The sequence below is a fragment of the Leptidea sinapis genome, chromosome 42 (assembly GCF_905404315.1).
Source record: "Leptidea sinapis chromosome 42, ilLepSina1.1, whole genome shotgun sequence".
In the NCBI taxonomy this organism is placed as follows: domain Eukaryota; kingdom Metazoa; phylum Arthropoda; class Insecta; order Lepidoptera; family Pieridae; genus Leptidea; species Leptidea sinapis.
The window spans coordinates 7,953,270-7,980,552 of NC_066306.1; the positions used below are offsets into that span (position 1 = coordinate 7,953,270).

At 32.1% G+C, this 27,283-nt stretch overlaps 2 protein-coding genes and 1 long non-coding RNA gene across 3 annotated transcripts; 2 read left to right on the forward strand and 1 right to left on the reverse strand.

Annotated features, from left to right (window-relative positions):
- Positions 1 to 1,571: 1,571 nt before the first annotated feature.
- LOC126976901 (allergen Tha p 1-like) lies at positions 1,572 to 5,271 on the reverse strand. Its single transcript, XM_050825541.1, has 3 exons — positions 5,218 to 5,271; positions 3,546 to 3,747; positions 1,572 to 2,436 (listed from the first exon to the last, which is right to left on the reverse strand). The coding sequence occupies exons 2-3, from the start codon at positions 3,730 to 3,732 to the stop codon at positions 2,255 to 2,257; spliced, it is 369 nt and encodes a 122-aa protein (XP_050681498.1). The 5' UTR covers positions 3,733 to 3,747; positions 5,218 to 5,271; the 3' UTR covers positions 1,572 to 2,254.
- A 5,549-nt stretch (positions 5,272 to 10,820) lies between these two features.
- Positions 10,821 to 12,330, forward strand: LOC126976942 (uncharacterized). The gene is made up of 2 exons (XR_007732051.1): positions 10,821 to 10,913; positions 12,102 to 12,330. It is a non-coding gene; the product is annotated as an uncharacterized LOC126976942 (long non-coding RNA).
- Positions 12,331 to 20,539: 8,209 nt separating this feature from the next.
- LOC126976899 (allergen Tha p 1-like) lies at positions 20,540 to 22,880 on the forward strand. The gene is made up of 3 exons (XM_050825538.1): positions 20,540 to 20,576; positions 21,822 to 22,033; positions 22,643 to 22,880. The coding sequence occupies exons 2-3, from the start codon at positions 21,847 to 21,849 to the stop codon at positions 22,825 to 22,827; spliced, it is 372 nt and encodes a 123-aa protein (XP_050681495.1). The 5' UTR covers positions 20,540 to 20,576; positions 21,822 to 21,846; the 3' UTR covers positions 22,828 to 22,880.
- The last annotated feature ends 4,403 nt before the right edge of the window (positions 22,881 to 27,283 follow it).

Below are 27,283 nucleotides of genomic sequence, written 5' to 3' on the forward strand. Positions count from 1 at the left end.
CTAAATATTTAATAAGCTTTTTTTTGGTTACATCGAATTACAGCCGGAATAAAAGAAAATGCATCAAGGATGTTCTCAGACCGCAAATTGATTTGAGTTTTGTTACCTCATATCGAGATTAGCGTCTTTGAACAACTCGACACGGGATTTTAGGAAAAGTCATAAAAGGCATTTATTTTCTCAAAATTGATTTCTTTAGACTTATATTTGATGTCATTTCTAATATACTAGATACTACTACCGCTTTGGAAACAAATGGCGCTCTGAGAGAGAAGAAGGGGCGCAAGAAACTCACCCAGCATTCTTTTTTTCGCTTTTTTTTTTTTTAATAAAAATATACAATATTGTACAGTTATTTTCACCGCCCTTGTTCTCCCTAAATACCAGAGGACTTACAGGTGTCTTACCAGCCCTTTTAGAAAAGTGTTGCCGCTTTCTTTAACCTCTCGCATCGTCCTGGAAACACTGCGGAGGGAATCTCATTTCATAGTTATAGTCATGTACGTAGAAGAAAGAGCCTTGAAAACTTTTCTGGAATTCAGATAGTGGATATCCTAGGATATCACTTGACTTATTTAAGGTGTATAGTGCGAAGGTGGAATTCAGCGGTTGGAATCAGGCCAAACACCTCTTCGGTAAACTCCCAGTGATAAATGCGGTAGGAGACACACAATGAAGCGACGCCAAGTGATCTAGCCCTTCGCAGAGCACTAAATCTACGACAATATATTATATACTATAATTTCAGAAGATAATATATAAACGAGAGTCTCCAAGAGTCACGTCATAAGTGAAAATTGGACTTTGTGCATCTTGTGCATCACGTTGTGCATTTTTGAATATTTTGTAATGATTAGGACATAATTTCGTATGAATTGCTTTATTTATCAGTATAAAAGTACTAGCATTTATGTGACTAAATAAAATATTCATTTATTGCGCTATCGTACACAAAAATTACAATTTATAGTATAAGGTACATAAAAAATTTAACACTTCAGAACTATTACAATTATTAAAATTAAAATTACATTAAAAAGTTTATCTCTCAGAAAAATCAAATTTCATCCATAATTTCAACGACTGTCTTACGAATTTTCGATCAGGCCACGTGTCCTGACGTGAGCTTAACCAAGAAAAGTGCTCAACACCTCTAAAGAAGTTTTCTTTACAAAATATATTCTACATAGGAACTACAACAGACGCAATAATTTGCAGTCCTCACTGAACGTAGCAATTTCTTTTACACTTTGGGTATCAAGTGGTTTATTTAGACTTTACACCAGACTGTATCCTTATATTTTGCTTACACCACTCTTCTGGATTGCCTCTCACTTCACAACTATTTTGTAGATGTATTTTATATGAGTATAATTATTAGGCATGGTATATTTTTTTCAATATACTGCGAAAGGTACGGGATCTTTTTTACACAATGTTCACATCACCTTAATTTATTTTATGTTACTAGGTTAATGCGCTTATTATTCTCTTTTGAAATTTATGTAAAATTTATAACATTGCAATTCATTAATGTCATTTAATGACTAAAATAAAATAAAATAACCATATTCATATTATTTTTTTTAATATTTTCATATATTGACACAATGTTCACATAAATTTACCTTGATTTATTACGTCTGCGTTGGTTAATGCACCTGCTATACTCATTTATTAACACATTTTAAATGCTTCAGATCATTCGAGTGTTTCTGTTCCATCACGTTGCATGAATTATATAATAGTTATTTATGTTGTTATTATGTTGTGTGTATTAAGGGGTCAACTGTTGTGTAATAAGGGGCATTAAAACACGAATGTGGATATATGATAATAGTATCACATGAGTGTTTTAATACCTAATTATCAACAGTTGCATACAAGAATTTATCTACACCCATAATATAAATCCTCAATAAATATTCTAAGACTGTTAGCTTACTGCCAACATTATAACACCCAATGTCTTACCACAATGTTGTATTGAATTTCATTACACCACTCTTTTGGATAATGTTGGCAATAAACTAACTGTTTTAGAATCTTTAATAGAGGATTTAAAGAATATGTGTAGATAAATTAAATTGTAAAATTCAAAGACTGCAATTTTGTTGATTTAAAAGAGTGGCAATAGCCGCATTGTTCATAAATGGTGAATTTTTTAAGTTTTATTTTTATTATCATTTAATGAGCAAGGATCATATGATTTTAGATTGATTGTATGTTTTTATCATCACACATTTTACATGCATCAGTATCCTTTAAAAGCTTCTAATAATTTATCCGTGTATATTCCTGAAGGGTCGTACTTCTTGACTATTTCATCATAATATTCGGGATACTTCTTTAGGTTTTCAAAAAATACATTTCCCATGTGTTTTTGTTTTGCATTGCATCTACGGCAGGATTCACTGAAGGCATCGGGTATCAAAACTAAAAATAAAATTACTTATTAATAAATATTAACATCATTTATGATTATAAAATACTACCAAGCAATAAAGTTAAATTAAATCATTTAATTTAATTAGTTGCGTCGTATCTATGTCAATAATTAATAAGTAATTATACAATCAGAAAATGTTTATTTAATTACTGCCCGGTTACATTTTCGCTTTGTTACAGCCTAGCGAAACTCTGTAAGAAACAAAACGATCCACTCGATTTTATGAAACGTGCAGTCATTGATAGATTGACAGATGACGGTTATAATCTTGTAAAAAACGGATATAACCGGAATCAACTAGGTTTTAAGCAACTGTTCGTATTCAAACTTAGCCGGATTATACTTCGTCGTCATGATATTGTAATTACTATTTCAGACTTATGTCAAATCACTGCACGTTCCATACTAAACTAAATTTAAATTTGTACATAGCAGTCCCACCTCTTTTTATCTACATCCTCTTTGCTTTGTTACGGTGTGCAAAACAAGCATCAGTATGATATTATTATTAATAAATAAACAACCATTTATTCTTCCAGTATGTATTATAAATAATTGATGTAAATGTGTTGTATTGTGATGCTGTTTATTTTTATTAGGTTAAATATTATAAGAATCAGTAATATTATAGCGACACAACAACAGAAACTATAAACATATTAACAACAAAAGTCAAATATGAATCAATGAAAACTTCAAAAACATAGCAATGATAACACGAAAATATCACAACATGCGGATGTCATTCAAGGGATCTCAGCGGGTAGCGGGTGGTGTTGCGAGGAAGTGCAAGGCGTGAGTCCCTCGTAACCCGCTACCCGCTGACATGTTAGTACCCCGACCCCGCCAGCGTCTGTCATCCCGTGGGACGGTCGCGCATGAAGTTTTCCAGCTTAATGATAAATGGGAACCGTTGCTCATGGGCATCCACTATGGTCCATATTCTAGATGACGTATCTCGAGTTACGATATACGCGGAGGAGCTGGCAGCAGCTTGATGGGAACAGCCGAATATCAGGTTCAGTAACGTGAATTGGAAAGGGCCTATGTCCAGCATAATGTTTAAGTGGTTTAATAATATGGATTCATTACTCACCCCTAAAGCTTTGAGTAACTACATCACATGGACCTTTATCTAATATACAATCTACGAAAACCTTCAATTTGGCCTGATCTTGGAATAATGCATTTATATCGAAGTCATCATTCGCTGTTCTGAAATATTTTACTCGAACAGCAGCGTAGCAGGCGCCAAATAAAGTTAGCAACATTAATATCTTCATATTGGTTGGCAAACTCTGTAATTAGTGACAAAGTTATGCAACGCAAGCAATTAATAATTTAGAGCTATATCTAGGCTTAGCTTAATCCAATCTTAATCCCGCCAATGACAGCAATACTCCATTATTGCTGTCATCTCTGGTCTGGCGCACTCCAGTTTCAGCTCGAACCTTTTGACCGCCGGCAACGCATATATAATCGGATTGTTGGGATCTGGTGCTCTGTTGCCTCTACACATGGCAACATTGAGTGTATTCTACCGCATTTACCAGTGGGAGGCTCCTTTGCACCGGATGCCGGAAACCACAACGGCGCCGTAGCTAGTGAAATTACTGGGCAAATGAGACTTGACATCTTATGTCTCTAAGTAACGAGCACAGTTGTATTGCCTCTTAGTATTTTTCAATAATCTTGAGCAGCGCTACATTGTAATGGGCAGGGTGTATCAATTACCATCAGCTGAACGTCCTGCTCGTATCGTCTCTGTCTCGTATTTTCATAAATAAAAAAAAACTATCATCGGGAGTGTTCCGAAGAGCTGTGTCGCCATTGTTGTCGCCAAATCACATCTTCGATCGAAACGCCACAAATTAGGATATCAACCCCACCATATGTTTTACAGGAATTTTCTTCCACGTATAACAAATATATGAATGAGTTACTTCGTGCGATGTTTCTGAGACGATACGACATTTACCTTTAAAACTAACGCATACACCTTTTTTTTACGTACCTGTATTTTCCTCCTCTCGAAAAAAAAAGAGTTGAACATTTTATACACATCTTAAGAAAAGTGCTCAAGCCCACTAAAGAAGTTTTCACTTCAAAACACTTTTTATACTCATCATTTATCCGACCCCAGAACGTATCTTAACAAATGCTATGTCGTGCGACAAAAAACCGACACCACAATCAGGACACGCACTGGAGTGAAACCTTGAATCCAAACTCTCAGTTCACGGATTTTGTGGACTTTCGCGGCAAACGTGAAGCCGACTTTTTTATTACAAATTACAAAGCTTCACCGATAATATTCACTGTCTTTCCCCCAAAAAAAGTAAAGTAAAATTCGCGTTAAAATATTCACTTCAATGATTCAACAAATTGTTAAAATTAAACGAAATGAAGATTTTTTTACTATAAAGATATCTCTTAATTCTTTCTTACCCTTGCCAGTTTTTAAAAATAAATAATATTGTGTTCTTAGTGGGTACATAAAAAGCGAATGAATTAGGTATTTGACAATATATTATGTAATTTATTAGAAGTAAGTATATTATAGGTATTATTATTGTATTTAAAAAAAAAACTTTTGTACGCATTACAAATGTCTAACTATTACCGAATATTAAAAATGAATAGAAACCATATCAACTACTTTTTAATATCTCAAAATATTTCTGATTTATATACTTGTTTAATTGATAAGATTCGATTCGAATCGATTTATGTTACGAAATAATAAAAGCTAATTTTAATATCCATACCTCTTCAAATGTGTCGCTCACTTTTGATCGTATCCAACTAATATTTCAAAATCAGACTTTTTTCACTTTATATATACCTATATATATCTGAGCTGAATAATATTATCTAATATGCCAAAGGAACAAGATTAAGGTCAAGATTGTGAATTAATTCAATCAATTATATTGCAAAGAGTGTCGCACATAAATTTAAATTTTTATTAATAATTTGAGATGAAACCAAACTAACATGATGCAAATAAATATTTATGACTTGTATATTTAAGTTTATGACGTGGCAACTGTCACCTGTCACACAGCGGAAACGTAAAAATCATAAGCTTTGTGTATATGACTTATCGCTCTAACGGCCGTTCCCAATATACTATCTTCAGATAGAGATCAGTTACTACCTACTACTGTCAGTACTTAGCTGTTAATAATCGGAAGCTGTCTCAACATACCCGATAAATCATTCTTATCTATACTATAATAATAATCTATACTTAATATATAAAGCTGCAGTGTTTGTTTGTTTGTTTGAACGCGCTAATCTCTGGTACTACTGGTCCGATTTGAATGATTCTTTCAGTGTTGGGTAGTCCATTTATCGAGGAAGGCTATTATAGGCTATGTTTTTTTTCTTTCATAATTAGGGATCCGTAATAAAATTGCTATTTTGTAACACAAGGTGTAAAATCGAAAACCTATTTTTGCGTGCGCTGCAAAAACTATTGACAATAGAACAAAATGATGTATAGGCTATAATATAGGCAATATTTTATTACTTATAAAACTATCGCGTGAATTATACTTTATATGGCAAAACAACGTTTGCCGGGTCAGCTAGTCGCCTTATATCGGGACGCGTGAATTGCAATTTCTGTACAAACTTCTATCGCTGGTCCGCTATACGTGGCTGGTAAGCTATACGTGGTCCCATTGACAGACAGCGTGTACGGATAAGGTGAGTTAACGTCGATTAGTTTATTGGGACAGAAAAGTCAACGATAGTTACGATTATTATCTCAAGTAAGAGATAGACTGAATATTGGGAACGGCCGTTAATGTATTTGGATCTAATAAGTTATAATGGGAGAGACAAACACTCAAACTCAAATATAATATTTTTATTTACATTAAATAATTCGGGAAACTGGTTATTATTTTAATAAAGTTAATAAGAATAGTAAAGTTCCTTTGTAAATATAATATGTTGAATTTTGTCTTTGTGACATATAAATCTTTTCCAGGGTATGTTTTTGGCATTTGTAGTGTAAGCGGTTACCACCTTATCTTTGAATGTCTGTTACTCTAGTTATAATACTATTATTATTACAAACACTCTCCTCATTACGGCGAGACTAGATTTAAAATCTTCATGACGTGTCCTAGTTTTACAGATGTGTTAGTAAGTAAGTGTAGTGTGTAGAATTTTGTTTTAGGTCAATCCCTATGACAAATATTAATAAACGGCGTCATATTCCCGTATGCAATACTTTATTTTCTAACACATATTTTTTATTAATATAATCTTTTGAAAATAGAGTGTTTACTGCGTATATAAAATGTGATACAATATATTTTAGTTAATATGTTCTACGAAAATAAGGCCTACGAAAGCAGTATAGTTGAATCAGTATTAACTTGTGAAATGTTTCATTGTTTGAATTGTTGCTGTAGATAACAACATAATCTAACACACAACACGACACGATTTTCTTTTTTAATTAATATCCGTTAAAACACAGAACAATTACGATTAAAACACTTAAATTAAAATCGAAAGCGATCCAATTTGACAAAAGACTGTTGGACACTAAATTGCTTCAAAACGGTTTCACCGTCCATCTATTGACTCTTTCGTCTAATTCACACACGTACGTTTTTATGTAAGGATAGTTATCTCACTCTCACACAGGTTTCATGGTAAAATGGTGGTTTATGGTGAAATTATCGGCCTTTTATATTACACACGCACGCTTTTTTTAACAGACTTCAAAAAAGGAGGAGGTTCGTCGGTATTTTTTTTATTTTTTATGATTGTTACCTCAAAACTTTCGACTTGGTGAACTGATTTTGTTAATTCTTTTTTTATTTGAAAGCTAGTGCTTCCTGTTTGATATCCAAGATAGGTTTGTATATATATATATATACATAGTTATAGGTGAGATGTGCTTGAGTTGTGAGGAGGCGAGAGCGGGTCGCGGCGGAAGAACACCGATTCCAAAAATGACAAAAATCGTAACTAGAATAGATTAATTAATTAGATTGTATGAAATACGCAATTATTTTTCAAATTTTATTTGAATACACATTTATTTAACCTTATCGTCGAACACACAAATTAAAAATGTACTGACATTTTAATAGATTAATACAGCCACTGGCACATATCGTTGACTTTGTAACTTTTTACCTATTCTATCAAAAAATTTGCTTTCTCAAACTTTTCAGTTTCTAAACTTGACTATACTCTCCCAATTCGATAGAACTGTTCTCATTTACTGAGTTATCATTATAACATCAAACACATTTAAATAAAATAATAATATTTATTACTTTTTTCACTGTTTAGTTACTTTCAGATTATCTCTCAAGCAATCTCAAAATTCCTGTCTTTCAAGACTCTCTCTGTATTTGTTTCATGCTCTTATGTCTAGAGTAAAATATAGTTTAAGCCATAAAACGTATTATAATTTGGATTTCGAATTAATCATAAGATACATAATAGCTTTAAGGGTAAATGTATACACTTCTATAATAAAGTCCCAGCCACTGTTCAGGCATTATCTATAAATAAATGTAAATGTTTTATAAAAAAATGGCTCTGTCGTAAATCCTATTACTCCACTGCTGATTATCTAAATGATCGGACAGCCTGGGACTAGATTGTGATTATTTTATATCGATAGAAATGACTGTACAATATTGTATATTTTTATTGAAAAGAGCGCAAAAAAAAGAATGCTGGGAGAGTTTCTTGCGCCGCTTCTTCTCTCTCAGAGCGCCATTTGCTTCCGAAGCGGTAGTAGTATCTAGTAGTTATTAGACATGACATCAAAAAGAATTCTAAAGGAATCAATTTTGAGGAAATAAATGTCTTTTATGCCTTTTAATCATTTGAGGGATTTTGATCATATATCTTATGTACTGAAATTACAGAGGGGTGTTACAGCCAAAAAATAAAGTAAATTTTTATTTTTAATTAGGTTGGAAACAAATTATTTCTTCAAATGTCAAATCATTTACTAAAGATGTATAATTATATATTATGTACCTACCTGAGTAAAAAACTTACTCACAAAAAATCTTTACCACAATGTTCCTGAATGACATCATATTCTTAATCTCAGCCGAAAAAAATAACTTACATTTACTTTATTATACTTACTCGTCCGCTCGTACTGCATGGAGTATTTAACACTTGAGTTCTTTGGTATCAACAATTCATTTATTTTATATAATTAATGAATTAAGCGTTATTTTGCGGAACTCCATAATTATCCAAATGCTTAGGTTATCTTGAGTATAAATTCCGCTTTTATTTGACTTCAATCAATTCGACACGTGTTTCGCCTCTGCACGAGGCATCCTCGGGAGATGTTGACCCGCAAAACTCTGGAACGAGACTGAATTGAATCGTCGTTATCGAATGTTCTTTTCACCCCCGGTGTGAGGCGTAAGGGAGATATCAGGGCTGAGCTCTATACCCTGACTTCTTCTCCCAAGTCGTTGGGAGAGTATGTGTAATTAGGATGTCTTCGCTATTCGCTGCGATGGGTGTGAGCCTTATAACGTTCTTACAACGTGAAGTTAATACCTAACTGCAAATTATATGAGAGTAAACAAAGCATTTATAATTTAACCGGGTAATACAGTTTGTTTAGTAAGAATAAAGAGGTTATGCCGCTGAAAATCCATTAACATTTTTGGTATAAATATAAATGTCTCTAATTAAGATGAAGAATCATTTATTATTATATAATTTTGAAGTAGGCTGTATGGCTGTATGTAATCAATCACCTTACATTTGGCGTGTACAAAATAGTACTTGTGCAAAATTTGCCATAATTTTCATATTTTGTTTGTATTGCATTTGTTGCTGTGTTGTGATTAATTGTAAAAATGGCAAGTTTTAGTACAGATAATCAACAAGAAATACTAAATGCAGTGCAGACTGTAACATTGCCATAAAAATAATAAAGTGTTGTAAAAAGTGCGTATGATACTCGTGATCAACATGCTCGGAATCTCGGCTGATTTACGCCAACTTACTGCAACCAACAGCCTCGTGTACAATCAAATCAAAAATCAAATCAAACTGAACCAAAATCACTTTATTCATGTAGGTCACGGAAATGACACTTATTAATGGCACAATGAGCAACTTGGCTCAGTTGTATCATAATAATATTATTTATTTTTAATTATTTTATATTTTCCAGTGGGAGGCTCCTTTGCACTGGATGCCGGCTTTGCTTTGCCGGATTATGGGTACCACAACGGCGCCTATTTCTGCAGTGAAGCAGTAATGTGTAAACATTACTTTGTTTCGGTCTGAAGGGCGCCGTAGCTAGTGAAAATATTGGGCAAATGAGACTTAACATCTATCGTCTCAAGGTGACGAGCGCAACTATAGTGCCGCTCAGAAGTTTTAGTTTTTCAAAAATCCTGAGCGGCACTGCGTTGTAATGGGCATGGCGTATCAATTACCATCAGCTGAAAGTCTTACTCATCTCGTCCCTTATTTCTATAAAAAAAATAGTAAGAAAAAATTATACATTATTATTATTATACTGATTATTAAGGACTCACTCAAAGTACAGACGAGAATAAACGTTGTTTATTTTCACGATGATTTTTTGCTTACATGACCTGCCACGGATGGGTGGGTACTTTAATTTAACCTAAAAAAAAGTTTGCTAGATAATCACGATTATTATACGTATTAATGAGAATCATCATTATCTTAAACCTTTACTTCAGGGTGATTTAATATAAATGTGCAAAATAATCAACGAAAATATTAATTCCATTTGAGGCGTGCAATCGGTAAGAGAATTTTGTTTTAATTTTAATCGACTTACGATCATATTCCAGAATGTGTCCCAATAGATAAACTATGATCATTTGAATTGTAATCTTTATATTATATAGATTTTACTTTTGTACTTATTCGTCTCAATATCTTTGGAACCATAAGTCCCAGAGATTTAGTAGGAATAGGCGTTTTGTGATCCGGAAACAGAAGACCACAGTTCGAATCCAGATGTCTTATAAGTTTTTTTTGTTCAAGTATTGTACATTCTTAAAAATCCGAGCAAGGCTGGGTCGTCCAGATATTTATTGTAAATTCAGTCATTTCATTCAAAAATATATAATAAAGATTAGAAAGGGCTTAGCTAAAGCCTATCTGAGTAAAGCTTATTTGACTTTAACATTGACTTTAAATATTTGTGGGCGCTAGTTTACTAATAAAACCCTTTATTATGTTCCACAGAACAATTGACAGAACAATTGATAGAAATGAAGGAAGTTGTATTGCTTGCTGCTTTATTTTGCGCATGTTCTGGTATTGAATATTTCAAAACAGCTGATGACCACTATGATGAAATGAAATGAAGCATTGGTTGAAGATAAGGCCAAGTTCGACATCGTTACCGAATGTTTCTTAGACAAAGGACCATGTAGCAAAATAGCACAGAGTTTTAGAGGTTCGTAAGTCTATAAGAATACTTGGGGTAAATATAAGTGCGAAAATATAGTAATGATACTTTTATATGTGGATTAATTTCTAGTTATAATATATTATACTAATGTAATAAAAATGGAGAAATTAACATATAAGTGGAATGTGGGGTGTGAGGTGTGCAATTATAACGGAAAGAGTCAATAACAATGGTAAATTATTAATTAAAATGAATTATTACACACAAAATGTAATTAAGGATAATCATTGATACCTTAATAAATCAAAAAACGCAAAAACTTTGTTGGTATCGACTGCCATCCATTCACAATCATAATATATAGGTAACAATCGGGGTTGGCTTACGTTGGGGTATGCTTACCGCTTTTATAGGTCAGTTGGCTGGACCCACATTTCAATTGCGCTGGACCCACGAACAACCTGTGCCTGCGTCTCAAATAATAAGAATCATGAAAACTTGTCGCATCTATAACGCCTCTGAGAACTTTGCTTGTAACTGTAAGCTGCTGTTGTTTTAGCCTAACCTCAAGGTACTCCAATGAAGAAGAAGTTTTGGTGGGACACATATAAGGGTAGTACCCGTATATAAAGGGGACCCAGTGCTCTGTGAACGGCTGGATCACTTGGCGTTGCGGAGAGACGTCGTTTCTTTGTGTGTCTTCTACCGCATTTATCACGGGGTGTGTTCCGAAGAGCTGTTGAACCTGATTTCTGCTACCTTCGCACGACACGCCACAAGTTAGGATATCATCCCCACCATCTTGATGTGTGGCGGTCCTCCACAATGCAGTTTTCAAGAAGCTTTCTTCCACGTACTACAAAGCTGTGGAATGAGTTTCCTTGTGCGGTGTTTCCGGGACGATACGACACATTAAAAAAAAGCGCGTAAACCTTGCTTAAAGGCCGGCAACGCTCCTGTGATTCCTCTGGTGTTGCAAGATAATGTGGGCCGCGGTGATCACTTAACACCAGCTGACCGCTTGATCACTTGACCCGTACGCTCGTTTGTCCGCCTATTCCATAAAAAATATACGTATATATAAAATGTATAAGGGTATTTCCTTATACAAAGATGAGTTTTTATCCTCTTTTGAAACAGATTGGAATAAATTTAGCCGTAGTTGCAGGTAGGGTCACGTCATGAGGGATAAATATTTTTTAATATAAATCTAATTCATTAATTATTTTTCAGATATAGTCCCTGATACTATAACAGGAGCATGTGATAAATGCAACGATGCAGTGAAGCATTTGGCTAATACATATATGCACGGTCTGGAGAAAAACAATCCTAAATATTACGACGAATTCCTCAAGAAATACGACCCCGATGGCATATACATGGAAAAATTTATGGAATCCATTGCAGGTTTCTGAGACACTGCTCAAGTACAACTAGTAATAAAAGTCATAATTTCTGATATAGCTATTATTTAACCAAAATATCAAAAAAATATATGAAAAGACGTAAAATTCTGTTAGTATTATAAAAAGATGAATTTTTATTTACCAGCTGATGGGAAGTGAAAATCATCTACAACACCAGACGTGTAAGAGATACAGTTTTAGTATATACATAGACTTTAGAAAAGCTTTTGACAGAGGGAGCCATAAAAACTGTTAGAAAACATGCATTTATTTATAATAATTAATTATTAATAGTAATAAACAAGTGCAAGAGCTAGTAAATAATTAGATAAATAATAATGAATACAAAGAATCGTACCTCAAATTTTAGTTTTTATAAAAACAAATATTGACCGAGTTGATTTTAAAATACAAAGATATAATAGAAATGTTCAGTAAATCAATAGTGTTCTGATAATCAATATTATAGATATAAATACTTAGGTAGGTAGGTATTACCTATTTAGTTATTTATTTATTAGTAAGTATATTATCTATGGCAGTAATTACTACGTTTATCTAATTTATCCTGTGTAAGAACTGTCAAAAAAAACAACGATTAACCAAGCCTTTCGTAGTGGATTATGATAATGAAATGAAATGAAATGAAAATGAATTTATTTGGAAGAAAAACTGACACATTCACACAAAAAAGTTAATGAGAACAAAATATATGCTTAATCTAATACTTAAACTTACTTAACTTAATACAAAAGAAACAAAAGCAAAACTTAATGTGGCAGTGTTCTTCCAAAACTGGAGTCCACTCAGTTATAGTTGTGTCCATACATTATGAGCACAACACTGATTTTCAGTGACCCCATTGTGTGAAGTTTGGAGCTGAACTGACATATTTTAAAAACAGAATATAATTAATTGTGGCACTAAAATAATTATTATAAAAAAAATTGATTAACAAAAAAATGTTACTTAAAATAAATAATGACAATAACAAAACTAATAAAAAACGCACGTGTGTAAATATATAAGGAAGAAAAAATAATAATAAATACGAGTAGCTATTTTATATAATACAATGAAATTTAAGCAGTGCTCACCAAGGCAGGAGATGTAGGGAGGTATTGGTCATTAATATGTATTTTTTGTATTTTTGTCTAAAATTCGAGACTGTATATAAACCCCGTAGCGGCGGTGGTAAATTATTCCAGCACTTGGTGGCATTGTACTTGAAACTTCCCCTGAAAGCCGCAGTGTGATGCTTGGGAGGACAAAGCTTAGTCTTTACAATGTTCCTTGTTATAAAATTCAACACCCTGCTCTCATTTGCCCATAACAGTTTCGAATAGTGATATGCTGGCGTTTTTGTCTTTATAATTCCAAAAATCATACAAGCGAAGTGTAGCCGTCTGCGGCTTTCCATGTTCAGAATATTGGTTTTCTAAGATACGGACTTACATGAGATCTGTGTGGAATATTCCCACAAAACCGGGTGCAGGCATTTTGCACTCGCTGTATAGTACTTTTGGTGCGGGCTAGTTGTCTAGGACCATACGTAGTGTCATTATAATTAAATTTTGAGAGTACCAAAGCGTCACACAACCTGATACGAAGATTTGTATTTAAATAGTTCCTAATGCGATAGAGTACTTTCAAACGATAAAAATAATCGCTTAAGTATTGTCAGCAGGGGCGTGCATTGGTTTTCTAGTAAGGTAGGCCCTGTGGATCTAACTAGTCTTAATTTCCAAAGGGAAATGAAATGAAAATGAAATGAAATTTTATTTGCAGGAAACATTGTACTTAAGATGTTAACAATATAATGGATAATCCAATATGTTTCGTCAATTGACATGCAAAATATGTTACAAAATTGTCATGTCGGATTTCACAATAATATCATTAATATTTATAAAATAAAATTTTAAGATATTATAGTATGAGACGTAAATAACTTAATAATTCATTTAGTACCTATGTATAATATTAACAAATTCAATGTCATAAAAGTATATTAATTTACATATATTATTATCAAATAGACTAATTCATTTTGTATTGAAAAATTCATTTAAACTATAGAAGCACTTATTTGTTAACCACTGATGCAGTCTTCTTTTAAAAACTTTGAACGGTAAATCTTTCAATTCATTGGGCAATATATTATATATTTTCACAGACATGCTATAACAATTTCTACTAAAAGATGCAGTTCTACAGAAGGGCATTATGAGTTTATTTGGATACCTTGTGTTTAAAACCTTCTGGCTTTTTTTTGTATAGAAATCACACATATGTTTTTGAACAAATAGGCTTATCTCATAAATGTAAAGGCATGGCAGCGATAGAATTTTCAACTTTTTAAATAGCGGTCTACAAGAATCTAGGGGGCCGGCTCCACAAACCGCCCTGATACACTTCTTCTGTCCAGTAAATAAATGCCCTATGCTCACCGAGTTGCCCCATATGACCAATCCATATCTTAAAGCTAAAACCACGAATGCATGATATGCCATTAGCGCTGTTTTTTCACCTATTGTTTTTGATACGCGTTTGAGGACAAATACATGTTGGTTAATTTTTTTGCTAATTTTGTCAACATGTGACTTGAAGGACAAGTTGCTGTCTAAAGTAATACCAAGAAAATTGACAAGTTGTGCTTCTTTAATATTCTCATTATGATAATTAACATTAATATCTTTTCCTTTCCCATTCTTATTATAATACTGCATATACATTGTTTTTTTTTATATTTACAGTCAGGTTATTTTCAGTAAGCCATTCAATTGTTCCTTTATTGTTTTATTATTTCTATTTCTATATCATATGTCAATTCATTGTTACATTTAATTACAATAGAGATGTCATCAGCAAAAAGAGTACAGTTATAAGTAGTAATGCTAGGTAAGTCGTTTATGTAGATTATGAATAGAAGTGGACCCAATATACTATAGTTATAAGTAGTAATGCTAGGTAAGTCGTTTATGTAGATTATGAATAGAATTGGACCCAATATACTTCCTTGTGGTACACCTTTTGTTTTAAGTCTAAGTTCTGATCGATAAGGTATTACTTCTTGTTTATTATTTAATCTAGCAATTTCAACGTATTGAGTGCGGTTTGAATGATAACTTTTAAGCCAGTCATTTGCTAGACCTCGAATACCATATTGAGCGCATTTATCTAATAGTTTTTCATGACAAACATTGTCAAAAGCTTTGCTCATATCAAAAAATACTGATGTTACTGGAATTTTTGTGTCCATGCATTCCGATATTTCTTTTATTAGAGAAAAACACGCTAAAGTTGTTGATTTTCCTTTTTGGAAACCATTTTGTTCCTCCAAAATGATATTATGTTTTGTTAAAAAAGATGTTAATCGCTTGTGCAGTATCTTTTCAAAAATTTTTGAGATAACAGGAATGTGTGTGATTGGTCGATAGTTGTAACATCCTTTTTATCTCCCGCTTTGAGTAAAGGTGTTACTTTTGATTTTTTTAAATTTGATGGGAACTTACCTTCTTCAAAAGATAGATTTATTAAGTAGGCTAGGACTGGAGCTAGTTCCTTTGCACATTCCTTTATTACCTTTGTTGCTATTTCATCGCAGCCCGTGGAATTTGAATTATTAAGTGACTTAATAACGGTTATTATCTCCATTTCATCAGTTGGCATTAAGAAAATATTTGAATTGTTATGTTTTAATTTATATGCAGGTTTTTTATTTTTTACATTTTGACTTTGACTTTGTACGACTGTATTTATAAAATAATTATTAAAAATAGTAGCAATCGGAGTTGGATTAATTATAATTTTATTTTCATAATTAATTTCATCGATACTTCCTACATTAGAGTTAGTTTTATTTTTAATCACATTCCACGACGCTTTGCATTTATTTTTCGAGTAAAGTATATATTTGTTGTTACTACTTCTCTGAGCTAGGACTATACACTTGTTGAGAATCTTTGAATAATTATTAAATTTGTTTTTGTTTGCAGGTTTTTTATTTTTATAATATTGATACCTTAATTTTCTTTTTGTTGCACATAATTTTTTTATACCTCTGGACAACCATTTTATTTTTGAGTTTGAAATATTAATTTTATACTTAAGAAGAGGAAAACATAATTTATAAAATATGATTAATGTATTGTAAAATTCATCAAAAGATTCGTCCAATTTATGAGCATCATATACGTCTATCCAGTTAAGACATTTTATACAGTCCTTAAATTTGTTTATGTTTTGATTACATAAATCTCTTTTGAAAATTAACTTATACGACGGTGTTGAATTATTTATTTTTGTCGGTACTACTTTGAATTGTGCTGTGTCATGATCCGACAGGCCTAACTGACGAATCTCCCCTGTGGCATTTTCTATATTACTAACAAAGAGGTCAACACAGGATTTTTGCCGAGTAGGTTCATTAATATGTTTAAAAAAATTATAATTTCGCAATAAATTAGTAAACTCCAGATTCGTTTTAGTATTTTTTAGAGTGTCGATATTAAAATCACCAACAATCACAATATTACTGGTCTTCCAATATCTTAATTTGTGTAAAAGTAAATCAAGCTTATTCAAAAATTCAGCAACGTTCGAATTCGGCGTCCTGTATAGACATATTACAATTAATTTGTGCTTTGGTATTCTTAAACCACAACATTCGAAAGAATATTCTGCACATAGCTCATCCATGACATCAAATTTTATAGCCTCAATATAGACTCTGACTAGAATGCAGACCCCACCACGCTTTTGCTTAAGTCTACAAAAAGCAGATACTATTGTATATCCATTCAACTTAATATTAGATCTGTTTTCTGCATTCACGAATGTTTCTGATAGACATATAACATCTTCTACTTTTCCATTTTCAAAAAGTTCAGTTAGAGCTATGTTTAGTAGATCCTTTTTACTTAAAACGCTTGCTATATTCTGATGCATTATATTAAGATAAAATTTGGACTCGAAAAAATGAATCGCTTTTGAGATCATTATTTTGTTCTTTACTTTTTAGTTTGAAATAATATGGTATAGTACCTTTTATTATTTTACTATTGGTGATAGTTTTGGCAGACTGCGATATTTGAGCTTGATGTTGACTGCCTTTCGCACCACGTCCCATGATAATTTTACTACCGGGTACTAAATATTTTTGCCTATAATACATTGAGTCGATAAGCTTATTTATTCTATAACAAAAATCATGAATGCAGCGTTTCTTGCCAGGCTACGATTTTGCTAAAGTCAAGTATGTATTTTTTTTTTATAATTTTTACAAGTCAATTCCAATAAATTATTCAGTTTTCTTTCATTAATGTTGTAATTTTGCAGTACACTGGTTACAATAACTGTTGCTTTATTATGATGCTTTAAGAAAAAACCAAGTTCCATTATAATTTTGTAAGGATTACTAGCCTGATCGCCTAAACACAAAATTATTTTATCATTATGATTAAATTCAGTATTATTAAAGGTCGCAACTAGTTCATCGCACGTTGCATGAGGTTTTAACGAAAGAAAATATTTGATAGTTTTCGTATTTAGTGTTCTGACTAGTGTGATTGGATAAGGGATCTTGCTAAATTTACACATTGTTGTCCGCCAAGTATCATAATTCGCATTTTGTCTGAATTCTATTTATGGAATAAGCAAATAATGCTTACCTTAGGTATTTAGTATCTAGCGTAAGGAAAAATTTTATGAGTGGATGTTCAATAGAAGTTTGGTTACAAATAACGGAACCAAATTAACTTTAACACTAGTGCTATATTTAATTAGGTTCAACGAGGTAGGTACTGCCTTATTACCTATATTATGATATGCACGCCCCTGATGGTCGGTAACCAATGATTAGGATGTGGTGAATATAATTTTTATCAAAACAGCCATTTATATAGGTATTTAAATGCTTGATTATTTGTCGGTGAACATGGCACTAAAAACTCCATTTGTTGTATCACCGCACATCGACAACACTACCCTTAATGCTTATATTGGAATACTGTGTTTTGAAATCTTAAGCGATTGCTAATTACGCAGTCATATGGAAGCCAAAACGAATTTTTCTTTGAAAAATCTGGTCTCCATAACATAGTTTGGAGTATTTCTATCATATCGTCGCATCGGTTGGGGAAAACAGCAGCCGGTTATTGATTCCACAAAGTGCGAGCATTTTGACTTAATGTCCGTTGGTGGAATTCAGACGCTAGAATCAACCTGAATAACTCCTCTGGGCACTCCCCATGATAAATGCGGATGCATGATACAAGAAGATGCAGAGAGAACCCACATCTCTACGCAATGCCAAAGAATTAAGCTGATTGGAAATGATTTGATCGTCGAAGATATGAGCCGCTCTTAGTTGTATGCGGTCAAATTGATGAAGCAGAATGTACTGAGAAGCGCCCGCTCAGAGGTGAGAACAATACTCCGTATGAGGCTGAATTAGCACCTAATACTATAAAGACAGGCAGCTACTTATCATGAAGTACCGTCTTGCCTTACTGAGTACATCAAGCTTTTTAGAAACCAGTTTGGCCTTCTCTTCCAAGTGACCACGGAACTGAACGTCGCTCGATAAATTTATGCCAAGTATGCCAATACAGGCTGTTTGTATTAAGGTATGCAGTTTTAAAAGTGAGTTAATAAAACATTGTAGGATATCAATGTCAGATCGTATTGTAAAATGGACAAAAAAAGCACTCGTCAACAAGACGAATACAAGAACATGTTTATTATGATTGTCACGTCTCGAATTTTGTACATCTCAGCGATCTTTCAATTAATTTTACCAAACAAGTTATTATACAGGTATTCGCATATGACTTCGCTTAAGCTGTATTGATATAGGCCGCGAAACTAAAAATTTAACATTTTATCTTCAAATTTCTAAAATAAGATTTTTAATTATTATTTAAATTTTAATAAACATGTTGTTTTTAATAATTGGACATATATTTTTACGTAATATATTGTATTTTTTAATATTTTATATTTTTTTTAAATTTAATGGTTAATTTAATTTTCGTCTCTGTGATAACTAAAAACGTATCGGAGAATCCAAAGGGATGTTAAAAACCAATTTGAATTAGATTTAATTTAATTTTAGTTTGACTACTAAGCTAGAGGTCCCGGGTTCGAATCCCGGTAGGTGCATTCATTTATATGATGAATATGGATGTTTGTTTCCGAGTCATGGATGTTTATATGTATTTATGAATGTTTAAGTAAGTATATTGTATTAAATATATCGTTGTCTGGCAACCATAGTACAGGCTATGCCTAGTTTGGGGCCAGATAATTTGTGTAAAAGTGTGTCAATATCAATATCATATTATATCAATTCCAGTATGAATCAGTACACGTACTTCACTGAACTAAATCGGCGCATTAAGTACATAAGTCAAAAAGCAGACTTTTAATTTTAAGTAAATTTGAATGCTCTGTAGAATTCGATCAATATGTCAATGATTTACGGCCGTTCCCAAGATACTATCTACAGATAGAGATAAATTATAAATTTTTTACCATCTACTGTCAGTAATTAGCTGTCAATAATCTGAAGCTGTAAGTCATAAGACTTTTCGGGTATATCGACCCGATAAGTCTAATGACTTAAAACTTTTTCAAACTTCTGTCGCTGGTAAGCTAATACGTCGTCCCATTGACAGACAGCGTGTACGGATAAGGTGAGTTGCCGTCGATAAGTTTATTGGGACAGAAAGGCAACGATAGTTACGATTTTTATCTCAAGTGAGAGATAGACTGAATATTGGGAACGGCTGTTAATAAAGAATGACTCGAACCTGAACAATGAAAAGTTACGTACTTAATTTACTTATTGCCTGAAGTTCGCCCTTATAGCATCGTTGCCAGTCCTCCAAGGGTTCAAGGTATGTTACCTAAACTGTCTGTTCACTTTTAATAAATCCATTTTATTAATTATTATTAACTGTTAAAACTTTTCGTTTTTTATTTTATGTTAATTTATTATGTAATTAATTTTGCTATAAATTTACGGAATAGTATTACTTGTATTTTTATTTATTTCATATAAGTGAATTCAAAACACTATAACATAGGTTGAAAATAATTAATAAACAAAACATACAGACACCAACACCGTCTTTATAACTGTATTTAAAATTTTTGTGGTAAGCAATAACGAGCATTTAATGATCGTGACATTATACCAACATATATACTATTAATTTTGTATATAAATGAATTAATATCATAAAATATTGTCTTGTGTAGCTTGTGCTATCTTCCGGATTCACGCATTTAACAGGTAACAACATTATTATTGTATTTTCGATTTTTTTATGAAATTGAAATTATTTTACTTGCAAGAAGCATTGTGCTTAAGATGTCAACATAATATTATTAATAATCCAATATGTTACGTCAATTGTTTTCAACATGATCGTTAGTGACAGAATACCTACTTCCCTTTTTTGTACAATATCGCTAATTAGGTACATTGAATTATGCCCAAAGTACCAACATACTACTGTCATACTGAAACATGTCGGATTTCACAATGCCATCATTTATATTAATAAAAATAAAATTTAAAGATATTGATAACATAAGATGTAAATAATTTAATAATTATTTTAGTACCTACGTAATAGGTCAACAAATTTAATGTCACAGAAGTATAATATAATTAACATAATATTATATTATTATTAAATAGTCTCTACAGCTATTTTTTTAGAAAATTTCATTCAAACTATAGAAGCACTTATTTATTAACAATTGAAGCAGTCTTCAAATCAAGGTAAATCTTTCAATTAATTAGGCAATTTATTATATATTTTCATAGACATGCTACTACAATTCCTACTACGAGATGAACTGCATCTTTTACAGAAGGGAATTATGAGTCTATTTGAATACCTTGAGTTCAAAATCTTCTAACTTTTTTTGTATAGAAATCAAACATATGTTTATGAACAAGTAGGCTTATCTCATAAATATATAAGCATGGCAGCGAGAAAATTTTCAATTATTTAAATATAGGTTGACAAGAATCTAGGGGGCCGGCTCCACAAACAGCCCTGATACACTTTTTCCGACCAGTAGATAAATGCCCTATGCTCACCGAGTTGCCCCATATGACCAATCCATATCTTAAAGCTGAAACCACGAATGCATGATATGCCATTAGCGCTGTTTTCTCACCTATGTATCTTCAGTTCTATTCTCTTTATTTTTAACACAATCTGAAAACTTTATGTTTTTTCAATGATAAAAGAGCAAGACAATCACCATTGATATGCATTGCAATTGCAATTGCCTATTACAATACAATGTAGTTGAGCGACATTGGGCTATTCCACTAAACTGTATCATAACTGCACTGCAACGTGACGTATGTCAAAAAGATCAAATTTTGAGATATCGGTATTCCACTAAGCAGGTCTGATGCAGTTTCTTGGGAGTAACGCCGGATTTTATTATAATATGTAATAGACTATGAACTATAAATCACAACCATGTGTAATAATATATCGTTTCTGTTTTATAGTTGCACATCTTACAACTTACCAAATATGAAGGCAGTTGTCATAGTGGTGGCCTTGCTCGGAGTGTGTTTTGCTGAAGACATAAAATACTATACAACAGCTGATGACAACTATGATATCAAATCAGTGGTCGCAGATAGGGCCCGTTTGGAAGCTTACAATAAATGTTTCGTTGATAAAGGTCCCTGTGATGAAATATCTGCAAGTTATAAGCGTAAGTTGATATAAAATTTAAAACGTATATTTTTTGAGTTTTTGAAATGTACACCTCTAAAAATAAGCGGACTGATCATCTAATAGTAAGTGATCCACCAGACATTTAAAGTAGCTTTACGTGCTTTATTGCAGGTCTCATTAGATGGACCAGGAAACACCGCACTAAAGTGTTCTAACATTATGTCCTCGTAGGTTGTACGTTGAAGTAAATCTATAGAGATTATAATGATTGCACTTAGCTTTGTACAATAGTTGTTAGTTTAGTTGTACAATAGTGAATTCATTGGTATCCGGTCAATCTATATGCTATAATAGGTCACCTACTGGTACTCGTGATAAGTATGGTAGAAAACAGATGGGGAAAAAATTATAAATGGTAGTATAATACGCATTGAATAAGTCAGACTTTTAGACATAGACATAGACATAGACATAGACATATTTTATTTCACATCATCATCACACAATTTAATTTACAAAGTTTTATTATACACCTTAAAGTAAAACATAACAATATCGCTTAAAGTTAAATAATATTTGTGAACATAATTATATATTTTACAATAGAATCGATAATTTTTAATCATTTTATGTGTTTATTTTTCAGTTATAATTCCTGAATCAATTATAGAAGCATGTCGCAAATGTAATCCAGCCCAAAAACACTTAGCAAATACTTATCTCACTGGCCTCAAGCAGAACTATCCCGAACATTACGCTGAGTTTGTCGAGAAGTACGACCCAGAAGGAATATATTTGGATAAGTTTATGGAAGCTGTTAAGGGCTATTAACATGATTATATAATGCTATGTGACTTATCTTGAATACATGTTTCCTTTAATAAGCCTTTTATTTGATTTAGTTTTAACAATTCACCCCCACTTCACCTATATAGATTTCATTGATGTGCCAGTAAATTCTTAAGCAAAAGTCAAAAACCTTCATATCTATTGTTTTATATTATACTATCTATCGTTTCTCTTCCAACTCATTCCAATATTTTTATAATCATAACTTATATTATTATTATTGTGTTGTGTACATGTACAGTTTTCTTCTTAGTAGTAACTTTAAATAGTACTTATAATTTCTAGTTTAAAATTTAACACAGACGTTCTTTGTTCGACATAATCACAAATAAGATACAATTATGGACTTAACTGTGTTATGCCGAATTGTGGATCATAAAGAGACATTACTATCGGCCAACTATTGAGAAAGATGTATAAGATTAGAGTATGTTCGTAAATGTGATAAGTGTCCAAAAAAGAAGTTTCAACGAAATATTAGGGAATTGATGACAGTTCCTACTACTGCTTCATCATCATTTGAAAAGATTGATTTAGTGGGCCCCATTGTTAAGGATTGTGTAAAATTTTAGATATCAGTCAAACGGCATAGGATAAAAGGCATAGCAGCGTCAGAAAATGCAAATAAAACATTAGAACTAACAATGATCGTCATGGAGCCCTTGGATTCCAATTTGGTGTTTTTGACAACCAGTTTTTACAACACACCAGTTAATACTGAAACTAAACATACACCAAACGAGTAAGTTTTCGAGGAAAAGTGTAACATACCACGTAATTTGACGAATAGAAATATTGAACCGTTATATATATTTAAAATTATTCTTCAGAATTTAAATATCGTCTACAAAAGGCTCAAGCAGATCCTAAAGAAAATTTAATAATTAGTAAATTTGTATTTTCTTTGATCAAACGCGTGTAATTGTAACTGTTGTTATGTTAGACTGGCTGACTGCAGATGAAGTCCCCCTGAAATGTGGAAAGGTCTTGAAACGTCAGGTTAACTAAAATAAAAATGTAACTACTCGTATTACGCAAAAATCTAATGTAAAAACAGTTACAATTACACGCGTTTAATCCTTTAAAAATATTTTGTTTAAATTATTATTATACTATTTTAATTATGAAGAAGGTAATTTAGTTTTAGTACGGAATGAAACGGTTAGGATAAATCGCCAAATATAAGAATAATGTATAAAAATGGAAAACAAATTGTACACAAAAATTATTTTATAATAGTTATTATAATAATCATAATTAAAAAGTTTATTTGTTTCAAAAATACAGAAATCTTATTACTTATAACAATATTATGGACATTACAGACCTAAAATGGTGTCTAGTCTGCATGATGTTGGGAATTTAACTTCTCAACGCTGGTATTATCTAAGCACCGAGACACAGACTTGCGAGAATTAAATATTTATAATCCCCCATGTCTACTGCTACCATAAACATTGGCAATGAAAAAAATATTATATATCTTTACAAAAAAAATCTGTTAGTAACTAATACACTTATCAATTTAAGGAAAATAATAATAACATAACAATAAATCATAATATCATAACATTGGTAAGTAATCGGCAAAAATTTTCTTATAAATAAAATAACAATAGGTTTGAATAAATAATAGGTAGTTAAACTATTGGTTGTGTTAATGGTTTGTAAAAGAGATTAAAAAAAATAGAAAGGTGACGTAGTTGTCATTAATATTATCATGTCTACAAATTATTGTACATTTGTTGCAAATAGTTGCACGCACACAATAGACATCTACATTGTTCTATAATAAACTCTTCCTTATAGTAATAGGCCTGTGAACACGTAATTGTAGTATATATAATAGATGTTATAATAAAACGATCATTTAGTTTGGGAGTACTTAGTACTCGTCAATATGGAGTGCTGTGTTTTATTCTGTTCTTCCCTGTAACCCTGTGTCCCACACCACAACTCCAACCTTACTATGTCCACCTATTAATGACAAAAAAGCAGTGCTCTCATCATTGAATTAAATATTTAATTGCATGCTGTTACTTTTATTTAATATTTTGTCTTGTATGATATATGTCATATGTACAAACGTGTATTTATACATTAATCCATTGTTCAATAATTACTTTTAAACCCGAGTGACATACAATCAAATTTTGTACCATTTTTAAATCTACAATGCTTTAGTTATTGTGTGACAATGGTTCCACTATGAAATCTCATAATAATAAGAAAGGCAGAAAGTAAAATGGGCAAAATCCCGTTAGGTCTCTTTCGAGATGTAGATACGTAACAATGCAAACATACAATTTTGGGTTGAGACTGCTTACAAAATTGAAAAGGTCTTAAAAGTCTCTAAAACTCTGCAGATGTACAGCAGCTCTTTTGTATCAATTTTGAAATGATAATGTTAATCTTACCTTATTCCTTAAGTTACAAACCCAGTTCTCCTGGAGTCATACAGTAGTTGTAAAGCATGCCTATTTAAAAAAAATAACGGGTTGCACTCCGGGAGTGCCGGTAGAAGTGGTAACTTAAACATTAACGCTGTGTATTTTTGAATATTTTGGAATGGTTAGGGTTAATAATTTCACACGAATTGCTTTCAGTGTCAGTTGAATGTCAGGTGTCCTGACGCGAGTTTAATATTTTATACCAAACCCAAGAAAAGTGCTCAACGCTGCTAAAAAGTATTCACTTCAAAAATTTAAACATACTAAAATTGTAATCAATAATTACTAAAGCAGACATAATACACTACTATTTTAATCATTATTTCATAGGTACTTGTAAGAACTACTGTAACAGAATCTTTGTTATACCCACGGTTTTAAGAGTCAACTAATTGATGTCAAGGTAAACGTATTTCTGCATTAATGAAATAATTACCTATCACAAATAGCTAATGATAACGCAATTCTCTTATATTGAGTATTCTTCGAACAATGAAATCGTCAATTCAATTCAATCAAATGAGTTATTTATAATTCCATGCAGAAACATGCATAAGAAGTTTTCGGGTAAAAGCGCGAATTAAGGGATTTACCATTGCCAAAGCATCCGTAACTCCACAACTCAAGAAAATACGTTCTACATTTTCTGTTATTGCATTATAATAAAATAAAATCATATCAAATCAAAATCACTTTATTCATGTAGGTCACGGAAATGACACTTATGAATCTCAAAAAATCATTTTTTTTTCTTATTGAATATACCACAACTTCGTAAGGGTTGAGCTAATGAGAATATGTAGCAAGAAACTCATTGCCACTCTTTTAAATCAAGATTTATGTAAAGTGAGGCAACAAACATACTCAAACGTTTAATAGTCAATGCCTTACATGAGGAAGGCATTTTGCGAGCATTTTATATGCGATTATATTAAAAAAATAAAATAACTTTTATGAATCTGAAGCAGAAATTCCCGTAACAGTATCATCCTGCCACCACAAGTAGCGCCCGTTCACGAGCATGACGCATGGGCCAGCCATCGCCTCCCTCGATCATATTTTAGGAAATGGGACGACCCGTCCCATGTCGCCGCCACAAGCAGTGAAATTTAAGTGAGCAGGACGAAGCCTGTTACGAGAACTCAAGCAAACAATAAGAAAATAATCCTAATCTACATAGCAATACTCACCAAAATACCTCTACTTACAATTCGACAATTCTGCTTAATTAAATCGAATTTAAAGTGTGTAAAGAGAAAAAGGAGGAGAAATAGGAACAAGTTACTCCAATTATTGGGAACGAACCTACAAGGCTTTTGTATTAATTTAGAGGAGCACATGGCTTTTTACAGTCAATATAAATATTTTTTTGGTATAAAGTTTTAACTTTCGTATATTAACCCAGATAACGCCAAGGTTCCTAACAGACAAGACTTTACCCAATGTAATATTGCACAGGTCATAGATAATAATTATAATTAACAATTAACTTCTTTTTCAAAAAATTGATAGAATTATATTTATGTAGGCTTTATTGCATTTAATAATTCATTCAGTGGCTGCAATAATAAGAGAATGTTTATAGCTACTCTTTTATTAAATTCCAATCTGTAATATTTGTAAGCGATTTAAAAACAATCCGCTCAAAAAACTAGCATTTAACAAATTTATAATGATGAAAGCAATGCAAAAATATGTGGATGAAATTATTTCTACATTTAAAAGATTTCATCATCCTAAATATATGTCCTATATATAATCCACCACCGTAATTAAAATTGGACGATAAATAATAGTTTTCATTCAAATTTACAAAAGATAATACTCGACTCTCCCACTATAGATTTTTTATTACTAGGGACTCTCTCCCAATAAAGATTTTTTATTACTGGTGACTTTTAAACTCCATGTAATAATTAGACACAATGTAGATAGACCATATCCGTTTTACGACCAACATACAACAACTATAATAATCTACAGAAAAG

Coding starts and splice junctions, on each gene's coding strand:
- LOC126976899 (XM_050825538.1), top strand. CDS start 21,847: ATGAAGGCAGTTGTCATAGTGGTGGCCTTGCTCGGAGTGTGTTTTGCT. Junction 22,034..22,642: donor AATATCTGCAAGTTATAAGC/GTAAGTTGATAT, acceptor TTTATTTTTCAG/TTATAATTCCTGAATCAATT.
- LOC126976901 (XM_050825541.1), bottom strand. CDS start 3,732: ATGAAGATATTAATGTTGCTAACTTTATTTGGCGCCTGCTACGCTGCT. Junction 2,437..3,545: donor AGTTACTCAAAGCTTTAGGG/GTGAGTAATGAA, acceptor TTTTATTTTTAG/TTTTGATACCCGATGCCTTC.